General features: G+C 37.5%; 1 protein-coding gene across 1 annotated transcript; it reads left to right on the top strand.

Annotated features, from left to right (window-relative positions):
• The first annotated feature begins 1,584 nt into the window (after nucleotides 1–1,584).
• LOC141426769 (PDZ domain-containing protein 7-like) lies at nucleotides 1,585–10,343 on the top strand. Its single transcript, XM_074085925.1, has 4 exons — nucleotides 1,585–1,953; nucleotides 3,138–3,398; nucleotides 6,727–6,867; nucleotides 7,209–10,343. Exons 1-4 carry the CDS (start codon nucleotides 1,864–1,866, stop codon nucleotides 7,287–7,289), a joined length of 573 nt encoding a protein of 190 aa, XP_073942026.1. The 5' UTR covers nucleotides 1,585–1,863; the 3' UTR covers nucleotides 7,290–10,343.
• The last annotated feature ends 2,818 nt before the right edge of the window (nucleotides 10,344–13,161 follow it).

Below are 13,161 nucleotides of genomic sequence, written 5' to 3' on the forward strand. Positions count from 1 at the left end.
TTTGTAAAGTTGGTATACAGCTTGCTTGTACTAAATAAACAAAACCCAACGCCTTCCTAAGTAAATGCTACCTTGTGTTGGAAAAATAGAAAAATTCTGAAATATTCAAACAAAGATTGTTTGGACTGACAGAAGGCAAAATTGGTGGAAAGTTAAAGCGACATCACAAACAATGGAACACAATAGGGCGAAATTGTTGCATGACTTGAAAGTTAGCAACCACGTTTACGCCCGCTTGACTTGTGCCTAGGAACATTGGAGTACTACATTTTAACGTGATATTTATTTAATTTTAAAGAAGATAATAGTAGATAAAACTTTTGATACATTACGTTTTTGTTGCATGTATGGCGACGTCTACTTGAAACACAGGATCAGGTATGTACCATTTTTCAAAATTTACGTAACCGCATTTTGTTAACTCATATACTATAATAGAATTATTTAATACTTTTAACTTTATTACGACTAGTAGGAACTTTAAAATGGGGTTAGTAAAATACATAGTTAAAAGCTTTGCAGTTAAGTACCTAATTTAACTTTGCCGTACCTACTGCCGTAAAAATATGTAGTTGGCTAGATAAATACGTAGTTCATGCTAAACCTAACCTATTCTTATTCGCATTTATGTACATACAAGCAATAACTAGGAATCAAATACATGGTTCTCTGAAAATATATCAGTCTCTTACCATTGTAGTTAGAACACTTTTTTTAACAGTCGTTTATAGTACATTGTGTCTTAAGGGCGGTAAATAAGGAATTACGAACGAAAGTCTATTAGAAGCCCAAAGTCGAAGACTGAGGGCTTTAATGAGTCGATGTTCGTAGTTATAGTACCGCCCGTGCGACATACAATGCTTTTCATCACATTTGTGCGAGTAAAATTTTATATTTGGAAATGAAAAAATATAATTCTTCCAAATATTGCTGATACCTTAGGCTGCGCTCTTGGCAGCGCAGCCCTCCCCCTCCCGCAGCATGCGCCGCAGCGTGCGTGTGCATGTGGGCCTTCTGCTCTGCTGCGCGAGCTGACTCATTTACCGACCTTGGGCTTCATGACAAGAAAATTAGTACGGGCCTTGGGTTTCGCGATAAGCACACTAAAGGTCGAGGGTTTTATTTAAGGGGGTTGCAACCAAGGTATCCTGCATGTACCGACACTGTTTACGAGCAAGTATGATGAAATAGTACATTGTATCTTAAGGGCGGTAAATAAGGAATTACGAACGAGAGACTATTAGAAGCCCAAAGTCGAAGACTGAGGGCTTTAATGAGTCGATGTTCGTAATTCTAGTACCGCCCGTGCGACATACAATTTTTTTCATCACATTTGCGAGTAAAATTGTACATATGTAAAAGAAAAACTAATATTTTTACAAAAGTTGCCGATACCTTAGGCTGCTCTCTTGGCAGCGCCAGTTCCGCGCCGCCCTCCCCCTCCGCAGCATCCACAGGTGCTCCTGCTGCCGGCGCGCGCGCAGCATTGTCAGTACGGGCAATTAATCATTTACCGACCAAGGGCTTCATGACAAGAACAAAAAGGTCGAGGGTTTTATTTGGGGGGGGGTTGCAACCAAGGTAGCCTGCATGTTACGACACACTGTTTACGAGCAAGTGTGATGAAAAATACTTTAATCGAGTTTGTTGGCCATAGGTCTTTTTGTATATCATACTGCTAGATATTAAGTATATTTTAGAGCTTGTACGTAACAGAAATCGTGATCGTTTTTAAACAAAAACACTTGCGGCTCGGTTGTCGGGCAGCGGCAGCGCGCGGGCGCCGGCTAGCGTAGGCTTTGAGGGTTGCGTGTTGCGTGACGAGTCGCGCCGCGCCGCAGAGGATGGTCCTGAGCGAGTGTGATGTTTCAGTGCGGCTATCTCGAGGGGCTGCGCTCATCACTCGGTGGCTGGACGCAGAAAGTAAAATCATGGTACTGGGGACGACCTCTAGTAAGTGCCCCGGCCTCTACCTGCCGGAACGATCAGCGAGATGTCCTAGCACATTGATAATTATTAACATTTGCACGATATTTTACCAAAAACTTCTCTATTCATTTAATTCGAAATTACTGCTTTATAAAACGAGACGATTGCTTGGTGTTAGAAAATATTTTTATTGTATGTTTTCACATTATCTTATCGCTGCACTTCATTTCGGTGTTGATATTTTATTTGACTCATTAAAGTTAATTTTGAGGTAGCGTTGCACATCTAACAATTTGTTCGTTAATTAATATACGATTGTTTCATTAGTCTGTTCTGTAGTCGAAGTATCTATTTTGTCTTGAATGGATCGCGCTGCGTACTGCATGACGATAGAGCCGAACGCCGTCGGTGAAGCGGCCTCCATCACTCGCAGGCCATGCACTTCTTCATAATAGCGTTATATACTTATATTATATGTATGTTAGAGCAAATTTATGTACACAAAGTACAATGACAATTATTTTTACATATCTTTTCATTTTATGCTGCTCACTACTTATTAGCAATTTCGCCAAACTTATTTTGCATTTTCTTTAACCAATTCCTTTTGTAGGTTTTATTTTCATAAACACCTAATTAAATAGGTAGTCGGGATAATAAATATTGCTGTAACTATCCATGAAACATTGTACACTTGTGAAATATGACCTCTTTGAAACCACGCCACCGAGTGATCGAAACGCATGCTTCCGAGCCTCCAGCACACACATCTCACTTACAGCTTCTCGGTACAGTCGACGTGGATTGATCACTTTACATTATTGTAACTGAGCGGCACAAGGTTGTAAGTAACAGACAGCGAGCACCGGTATTTAACAATAGATCAAGCCTGTAGAGAGTTGCTAATATTAGTTACAGCCCTCTGCCACCCAGCTACGATCTCAATTTCTTAAAGCACTTGTACTTAGAGGCTGAAATAAATTAGATGTTTAGTACCGTAGCGGTAAAAATATAGTGTGGATGTGGTGGAAATAGTATCTATCTACATAGGAATTCGATTCTTCATTACCGTTTTAAAACAATCATAGTCTGATCGTGTACATAATCTCATACTTTTACTTCATGTATCTTGGCTGCAGTTTAACTTGATCTTATTAGCCCACGGAGCGAGCTCCGGTGTGGTTTTAGATGGATCTTTGGTATTGCAGGAATTGGCGCACAAGTTGTCTAGAAGTTTCGACATGAAGGAAGAAGGCGGCGCTCTGCTGGAAGAGCGGGGAGGGATCCGGCGGCACCAGTCGATGCAGAGGCTGCAGCACGGCGAGGCGGGCGACGAGCGCGCGCGCGTCGTGTCCGACCACCACGGCAACCTGCACATCACCGTCAAGAAGACCAAGCCCATCCTGGGCATCGCCATCGAGGGCGGCGCCAACACCAAACATCCACTACCCAGGATAATAAATATACACGTAAGGCATTTGTCTAACTAACAAACTATGGAAGTGATAGAGGTATGTATGCATTACTTCTAAATTATGTAAGTCTTCATATAAAAACACTCCTTGCATATAGGATTCAGTTTCCTATAAACCTACCCTTGAAATAATTATTTTTTACCCGACTGCGAAGAAGTAGGGTCATGTATGTAAAGTATGAATGTATGATTGTATAATTTATCTATTCCTATGTCCTCTCGTAACTACTCAACGGCTGAATCGATTTTGACAAATGATACGTCATTGCATTTGTCTTGATGACGCGAGTGACACAGGGTAGATAAGGTACATGAATTTCTTGAAATATCAAAATAGCGGATTTTTGGCGCCAAATTGTATTCAAAATTTTCTTTTATTCAAACCTATTAAGTAGGGTATCAAAATGAAGGGATTTAAAAAGAGATTAGAAAATTAATGTATACAAGTCATATGTTTAAATTTAATTTGGAATAATAAATAAGCTAATAATTAGCCCATTCTAAATACATATGGGTTATAATTTAATAGTTTTAATCTACCATTTTCACAGAAATATCAAAAAAGTGTGAAATAAAACAATAAAATAAAAACATTAAAAAAAACCCCCGACTTAAAAAACGCCAGCAAAAATAAAAATAAAAACGCCCGAAAAAAACGCTGCTTGAAAAGACAATTAAAAAGTAAAAAATAATTATGAGCTACCTAGCTGTTGCCCGCGACTTCATCTGCGAAGAATTCGTTTATCTCTATCCCGCGGGGACTATGCTGATTGCCCGCAAAATTAGCCTAAGTTAATTTAGTATAAAGTATCTAGTAATATTTTTTTATCTAAGCGTTGTCGGTGTCGGGGGACCGCTAAGGTTAACATGAAACTAAATATGTGTATTTTTTATAGTACAAGCTGATGCTGCAGCCAGGATATCCAGCACACTAGTACACTCTATAAAAAATAATAGCACATATGTCGTGTTTGGAATCGTTTTGATCAGTAATTGATTCTACATACAATGCAGTGGTGGCAATACGACGAGCTGATGTTACAGCCAGGATATCCAGCACACCAGTATACTCTTGAAAAAATAATAGCAGATATGTCGTATTTGATTCCTTTTGATCAGTATTTGATTCTACATACAATGCAATGGTGGCAACAAGATGAGCTGATGCTGCAGCCAGGATAACCAACACACTAGTATAGTTTAAAAAGATATACTTATATCAAAGTTTAAAAAACATGAAATAAAAACTTAAATTTAAAATTTAAAAACCCCCGACTTAAAAAACGCCAGCAAAAATAAAAATAAAAACGCCCGAAAAAAACGCTGCTTGAAAAGACAATTAAAAAGTAAAAAATAATTATGAGCTACCTAGCTGTTGCCCGCGACTTCATCTGCGAAGAATTCGTTTATCTCTATCCGCGGGGACTATGCTGATTGCCCCAAAATTAGCCTAAGTTAATTTAGTATAAAGTATCTAGTAATATTTTTTATCTAAGCGTTGTCGGTGTCGGGGACCGCTAAGGTTAATACTATAAAAAATACACATATTTAGTTTCATGTTAACCTTAGCGGTCCCCCGACACCGACAACGCTTAGATAAAAAAATATTACTAGATACTTTATACTAAATTAACTTAGGCTAATTTTGCGGGCAATCAGCATAGTCCCCGCGGGATAGAGATAAACGAATTCTTCGCAGATGAAGTCGCGGGCAACAGCTAGGTAGCTCATAATTATTTTTTACTTTTTAATTGTCTTTTCAAGCAGCGTTTTTTCGGGCGTTTTTATTTTTATTTTTGCTGGCGTTTTTTAAGTCGGGGGTTTTTTAAATTTTAAATTTAAGTTTTTATTTCATGTTTTTTAAACTTTGATATAAGTATATCTTTTTAAACTGTACTAGTGTGTTGGTTATCCTGGCTGCAGCATCAGCTCATCTTGTTGCCACCATTGCATTGTATGTAGAATCAAATACTGATCAAAAGGAATCAAATACGACATATCTGCTATTATTTTTTCAAGAGTATACTGGTGTGCTGGATATCCTGGCTGTAACATCAGCTCGTCGTATTGCCACCACTGCATTGTATGTAGAATCAATTACTGATCAAAACGATTCCAAACACGACATATGTGCTATTATTTTTTATAGAGTGTACTAGTGTGCTGGATATCCTGGCTGCAGCATCAGCTCATCGTGTTGCCACCATTGCATTGTATGTAGAATAAAATACTGATCAAAAGGAATTAAACACGACATATCTGCTATTATTTTTTCAAGAGTATACTGGTATGCTGAATATCCTGGCTGCAGCATCAGCTCGTCGTGTTGCCACCACTGCATTGTATGTAGAATCAATTACTGATCAAAACGAATCCAAACACGACATATCTGCTATTATTTTTTCAAGAGTATACTGGTGTGCTGAATATCCTGGCTGCAGCATCAGCTCGTCATGTTGCCACCACTGCATTGTATGTAGAATCAATTACTGATCAAAACGAATCCAAACACGACATATCTGCTATTATTTTTTCAAGAGTATACTGGTGTACTGGATATCCTGGTTGTAGCATCAGCTCGTCGTGTTGCCACCACTGCATTGTATGTAGAATCAATTACTGATCAAAACGAATCCAAACACGACATATGTGCTATTATTTTTTATAGAGTGTACTATTGTGCTGGATATCCTGGCTGCAGCATCAGCTCATCCTGTTGCCACCATTGCATTGTTTGTAGAATCAAATACTGATCAAAACGAACCCAAATACGATATATCAGCTATAGTTTTATTAAGAGTGTACCTACTAGTGTTCTGGATATCCTGGCTGCAGCATCAGGCCGAGATTCCATAATCTTGCGTAGCTATATAGCATACATGGGTGTTTCAAATTTTAGGTCCCAAATATGTTTGAAAGTAAAGTAAATATCCATTATGCGTCTAAGATTCCTACCGCAGCGAACAAAAGATCTGATGATCTTGAAACAGCTGAACCGATTTTGATAAATCATGTCTAAGATCCATCGCTAGAAAACCAGCTTTCAAATAAAAAAAACCGCATTCAAATCGGTCCACCCGTTTAAGAGCTACGGTGCCACAGACAGACACACAGACACACATAGCGGTCAAACTTATAACACCCCTCTTTTTCGTCGGGGGTTAAAAACCCGACTGCCTTAAAAAATACTAAGAAGAAGAAAACAAGTCACAACAACAATTTGTTAAAAGCTCTTGGCGGCGATAAAGGTTCTGGCACAAATGAGAGCCCTTCTATTTCTGTCTCTCGCACGATATTTATGTATGTGGAATGGTACATTGCAGGAACATGGGGCAGCGTACGAAGCCGGTGGCCTGGAAGTGGGTCAGCTAATCCTGGCCGTGGACGGGCAGCGCGTGGAGGGACTGCAGCACCAGGACGTGGCGCGTCTCATAGCCGAGTCCTTCGCGCAGCGAGACAAGCCGGTCAGTACACATCCATATAATTGTCATGCACAAGCTATCGGGCTGGCGGTGGGCCAGCTGATCCTGGCCGTAGACGGGCAGTGCGTGTAGGGAGTGCAGCACATAATCAGACAGCCAATATTTGAAATGCATTGTTTTTATTTGCTCTTGTAAATAATTATCTTTGTTTTTTACACAATAAAGGAAATAAAATGAAATACTTAAACGTTGGAAAAAGATCGAATCAAATCAAGCATTCCTACCTACTTCAATGCAATTCAACACGTTAGCAATCCTTTATATTTTATCACTTCAACGACTGATACAGAGTTTTCCTTTTATTTGGTTTATATTTATTTCAGGAGATCGAGTTTCTAGTTGTCGAAGCTAAAAAGTCGAACTTGGAACCGAAGCCAACCGCGCTCATTTTCCTGGAGGCCTAACATCTACTGTCCCTCCCCGCCAGCGACCCCCCGGCCGCACTGGGCACCGCGACCTCGGGGGTCGACCTCACCGCGCACACCACGGAATAGCCAACTCCAACCTGCGCTGCCACATGCTCTTCTAAACGCGTTTCTGAAGCCACATCATCCCGCCGTCAATAAAAAGCAATAGTGTTTTGCAACTACTAAGTGTTACACTAAGTGCTGTTACGGCGCGGGACTAATGGTAAAGGTGCGTTTCACTGTACGTGGGATACAACACCATCCGGAAGGACAATGGACATCGACACTACGACTGACCCGTTGCTGCGACAACTATTGGCCAAGCGAGAATAGACAAAATATAAACAGAAACTAGATGATGCAGGTTAACCAGTAGGCTATACAAAATTAATGGCACAAGGGAGGCAATCAAAAATTATACTACACGATGAATTTTCCGGAACTATGATGAATGAGTTACGAAGCACACTGCCCGGAAGTATTCTAAACTTTTCATACAATAATCTACTCCTGTAATTTCAAGAGGGAGTTTCGGGTGGTCCGAGAGGTTTTGTAAATTATTTTGTAGCAGTAGAAATTTAACCAATTTTAACAGTAGCCAGTGACTGAATTTTATAAAAAACCTACTTTACTAATACGATAAGTTCATCTTAAAATTTAACACATTTAAAATTTCCAAGTACCTACCTAAATTTCGCGATAAGTTATTTTCGATTCAATTCCGTATCTAATTAAAATACTAGAGCTAGATTATAAAGAAATGACGATAACATAGATCTTACGATGTTCAGTTTTTAAGCGAATTGTGCTGACATAGATTGGCATTGGTGCTATGGAAAGTGGTAATTGAAGAGTTTCGACTTTCCGGATCATTTACACTGTAGTTTCATTAGGGATCGATAGTGCTTATTCGTCAGCATCATAGCATTTCATGAGAATGAATTCACTCGAGAACGTCATCCATGTGCCATCAGAATTGCGTTAGCGTTTGGGAAGCATCCAGTAGTTGTCGGCAGTGGCAGCACGGCCACCCGAGTGGCCGAGTCGCCCAGTCACCGCAGTAGCGCGTAGCCTCATCCCATCGTCAGTAGAGCAGAGCTTGCAGCACAGCGCACTCCCTAAGCAAGCTGCATCCTACACGATCCATAATCCTGGACTTTATTTACTTACATAAATCGTTAAAATGAAGTAGCAATAACAAAACATTTATTTTTTTGAAAATTCTTTATGCAATCAATTTTGATTGATACATTTTTGAATTAGATGAGAGTAGTATTCAATCGAGCTTATTCAGTTTGCTTAGCGCGGCTCCATCAAGTGCGTCAGCCTGTCATTCCATCGGGTAGTTAAGCGGTGAGTTAAGAAAATTATGGCGGAGAGGGATTTTAGCCCACTCCTTTATTTATATATACATACCTATGTATTTTTAAGTAGAAATTTGTGTGCAATATAATCAAATGTTACATTAGGTTTTAGAATCAATAAACTAATTTCGATGCTGTAGAAGACCATCAGGCCAACTAACAAATATATGAAAAATCTGTATTAACCTATTTATAGTATCATTTGAAATACCTACTTACACGCGAAGTCATAAAAGACAAATGTCTGCATAATAACAATTTAATCAAAAATCGGTCTCGTGGTGTCTGCAGCGTCGGTCCACATACTTCCGATGTATCGATGTGCGTCTTACTAGTGCTTTTAATGATAAAAAGCAGCTGTAGATATTGTACACGTTCCTGCCGGTGTTTGTTAATATAATATGTACATGTATAATATGTAAGTACTTACCTTATGTATCTCTCCCTTTAAGAACTATACAAATAAACGAAACCTCAGTCTTTTGTTACTTCAATAGAAGATGCATTTTTCGGTACTTGTCATTGTAAATATCTGTATTTACCAATAAGCTGTAAATAACAGGTTTGAATGGTTTGTATAATACCTATTGGAAATGAATATTTATTGAAGTTAGTGCCAAAAAGCATTTTACAATACGTACGCGGAGAAGCGCCACTTGTGCACCGTGGCACCGCCCTTTTCCCGCGGCAGCTACTTGTTTTCTATGTCTATTAATCTATCAATTGCTGAATTCGACAAAAACGCTTTTAACTGTTAGAATTTGGCCATCATGAACATCCGCGTTTTAATTGATAAATGAATCGTATCACATTGCTTACCTAGATAGATATCTGAAAATTACGATACATTTTTAATATTATTTGTACACTAGGAGTATTACGTGTGCAGAAATCATAATGGTGGACAATCTATGGAAAATATATTGACTTGTATTATCTTTTAATGAACCTGATAGACATCCGCCTTTTGAAACATAACAATTTTGAATTTTATCTCTTGTCAATAAATATAGGTACTTATGCGATTCGATATCTTAATGATGAACAGATTATGCACTGAAACAACTATATTTTGTACGAATAATTATAATTAATTTTAAATTGTATCTAATTAAATTTAAAGTTATGTCATAAGTTTGTATGATTACAAATAAGCGATCACTATAAGCGGCGCGACGGGTTTCGCCCTCGCCTGTGAGTCAATTTGTCATTTACGTAAAACACTATATCATTTTCAACGCAACATCAAAAGCAATTTTAAATGTAGGTTAATAAAAATATTTTTAGTATAGCTACAACAAATTACCTGTACGAGTTATCAAAGCCGGGTTTATTTGTGATTGTAATTAGTTTCGCCTACCAATGTTTACCGACCGCGTGGCACCGCTGTATGCGCACGCGCCTCGCCCGGCGCAGGCGCCGGTGCCGGCTGCTGATCCTTAAATTAAACCTAATTATTGTGAGCCGTCCATTTATGTTTGCGATTATTTGATCGTTATTATATATTTGTTATTGTGGATTATGACTGCGGAACCTATTTAAAATTATTCTGTCCTCGATGTGTTGGTAAACATTTCACAAAAATGTATCGCAAAGTTTACAACGCGCAGGTTTGGTTGAAAAGATCTATGTTGTAGTCTGTTGTTAAGTTTGTCGTTGGTGACAAAAATATATTGTTATCTAGATAGTTTTTGTTTCATTAACTGCCACCTCTTTCTTTTTACCGTGTCCGTCGTAAATACAGCTTATACTATACCTATACAAGTTGTGCTTAAAATTCAAATAGAAAAGCGGCCAAATGCGAGTCGGACTCGCGCACCCAGGATTCCGTAAAAATTTGTTGTTATCTCTATGAATGTTCAATCAGTATTAGCAAACCGTAAATCTAAGCGAAATCTAGGTTATGCAGCGAGTTTCAGATTGGGTACTGATATAGACAGACAGACATAAAAAAATAAGATTCTCAAACTTTTCTTATTGGTTATGCTTTAAGAACAACCTTCATACCATTTCGTGGCAGATAAATGATATGGGTGTCGTTTTTGACCAATTAAGCGGCGTTCAGCGTAAATCAAACATTATTTTGTTGTTCCAAGATGGCGAATGATATTTCAAGGCCAGATATCATGGATGGCGTTTTCCACCAATTTGGCAGCGCTAAATTCCAGTAGTTGGATTTACGTGATGTGGATTGACCAGTAATTGACGGAAATCGTCATGGGTGTTATTTTCGGCTAATTGTTAGCACTGAGCAGGAATCTGATACTATATTTAGAATCCAAGATGTTCATTTCAGATTCCACAACGTTGACAACCTTGACGTTTTCTGGTCTCATGTCATCCACTATCTAAAAAATAATGTCAGATTCGCATTTAGCGCAGCCAAACGATATAAATTTTATTCTAAGCAATCAATTTTCAATAGCTCCTAGCGCCTTTCGATATTATAAGAGCAATATCTTTATTATACAAATCATTTTAAATGATGAATAGCAATGATTTATTTACTAAAATTAGTGATAATCCTCACAAGAAAAAGGAAGGCTTGAGATAAAGGGGAGGCAGGCTAAGGAAGGACATGTGGCCCCTGTGAGGAATAGTTGAATTGGTAAATGTGAATTGTTTGTCGCCTCATAACTAGTAATCACTCCAACTTTCAGCCCTCTATCTTGAACTGTCACAGAGATAATGTCAAAAATGTATGTTTAAAAAAAAAAAACAAACTCGTTTTTCTCATAATCCATAGCAGCTAAAGCATCGAAACAAAATTACAACTCACAGCACAGTAGTTTGAGTGGGAGTATACCTTACAATTTTATTAATATTTTATACGTGTAAAACAAAAAAATAAAAATGACAATTTATTTTTTGTCAACTTTTATTATCAAGTTTTTTTGAAGCTACAACTATGATAAAAATCATATAAATTGCAAATAGTATTAGCTACTACACACCACCACCACCATTTTACGTTTTTTTACGAAGCTACAACAGCCACCGAATTTGGTATATACCCATACGTTTACCTCTCAAGCGTACTATTAATTGTAAACAAAAGAATGTAGTCTTCTGAAGGTTCGCTTTTAAAGGTTCATGTTCGTTGCCTAGCAACAAAGAGTGTATTATTTTGAATTTGGCGTATGGCTGTCACAAAAGTTTACTGAACTGCTGCTGTGTTTGAATACTTTCGCTAGTTTTTTTTTTCAGTATGTTGCACCAACTATAATCAATTGATTTTTCATATGGTAGTAGGTAGTTAATACTATTTGCAATTTATATGATTTTTTTCATAGGTGTACACCTACGTTTTTTCAACAAGTTTTTTTACATACGTGTAAAAAAACTTGTTGAAAAAAGCTGTCATAAAACAAATTGTCATTTTTTTATGTATAAATATTAATAAAATTGTAGGGTATACTCCCACAAAAACTACGTAGCTGTGATTTTGTTGCAATGCTTTAGCTGTTATGGATTAGGAGAAAAAGGACTTTGAAAAAAAAAAGTTAAAAAATACATTTTTGACATTATCCCTGTGACAGTTCAAGATAGAGGGCTGAGGAGTTAATGACTTGGCTGGATTTCCCATAACATGTTTCTTATATTATTTGGCTGATCAATGCATGTTATTTATTATATTTGAAAACTATAAAGACAAAAAATATCACACTTGAAAAAATTTGGTTAGTAAAAAGTAAAAATTGCTTAAGTGCGCCAAAAATTGGTAAAGACAAAAAATATCACACTTGAAAAAATTTAGTTAGTAAAAAGTAAAAATTGGTCAAGTGCGAGTCGGACTCGTACATGAAGGGTTCCGTGAACAGTTCAGTAAAAGTTTTTCTTAAAATTCTTGTAATATAAGTTTTTTTTTTGCTGACTGTACCTAATTTATGCCCCTGGTTACCAAAGTACTCTCAAGACGACAAACGAGACCAAACTCGATGCGGTCGTGACGTTTATCACAGAGTTCCTATGGTCACCCTCTATAGCTTTATCATCAGATCAACTCCATGTTATAATAATATTGCATTGTCATCGGATTTATACATGCGTGTAAAATTACAGCTCAATCGGTTGATGATATCCACTTCAAATTTGAGTTGAAAGATTCCACCCAAGCAAACACTTATATAACACTGCAAATAAATACAATGCTTGTAAGTCTTTGATGAACGATACTACTAGATTCAAGGTCCCATACAAAATCAAAGCGAAAAAGTGGCCGTACTTATAGCGATATCTGTTTTACCTTCTAAATTAACTTAAAGTATACCTTAAGTCTAAGCAACAAAGATCCAAATAATAATAATTTTATTTAATACTTACGACTTTTTGTCACAAGACGAGCAAAAGCGTTCGATAAACAAAAGAACTTAAGTTTCAAAAGGATGACATTCTATTTTAGGAACAGGGCAATAATGGAGCCGCAATTATATAGTTAAGACAGACATTTTTTTATTTGACAGAGATGTAACACAAACAAATACAATTATATACTAATATTTACA

Source organism: Choristoneura fumiferana, chromosome 3 (genome assembly GCF_025370935.1).
Source record: "Choristoneura fumiferana chromosome 3, NRCan_CFum_1, whole genome shotgun sequence".
Taxonomy (NCBI): Eukaryota; Metazoa; Arthropoda; class Insecta; order Lepidoptera; family Tortricidae; genus Choristoneura; species Choristoneura fumiferana.

Bases quoted from the DNA above. Each gene is read 5' to 3' on its own strand.
- LOC141426769 (XM_074085925.1), top strand. From the start codon at position 1,864: ATGTTTCAGTGCGGCTATCTCGAGGGGCTGCGCTCATCACTCGGTGGC. The intron at 1,954-3,137 runs GTAAGTGCCCCG...TTGGTATTGCAG, and splicing joins GGTACTGGGGACGACCTCTA to GAATTGGCGCACAAGTTGTC. The intron at 6,868-7,208 runs GTCAGTACACAT...TATTTATTTCAG, and splicing joins TCGCGCAGCGAGACAAGCCG to GAGATCGAGTTTCTAGTTGT.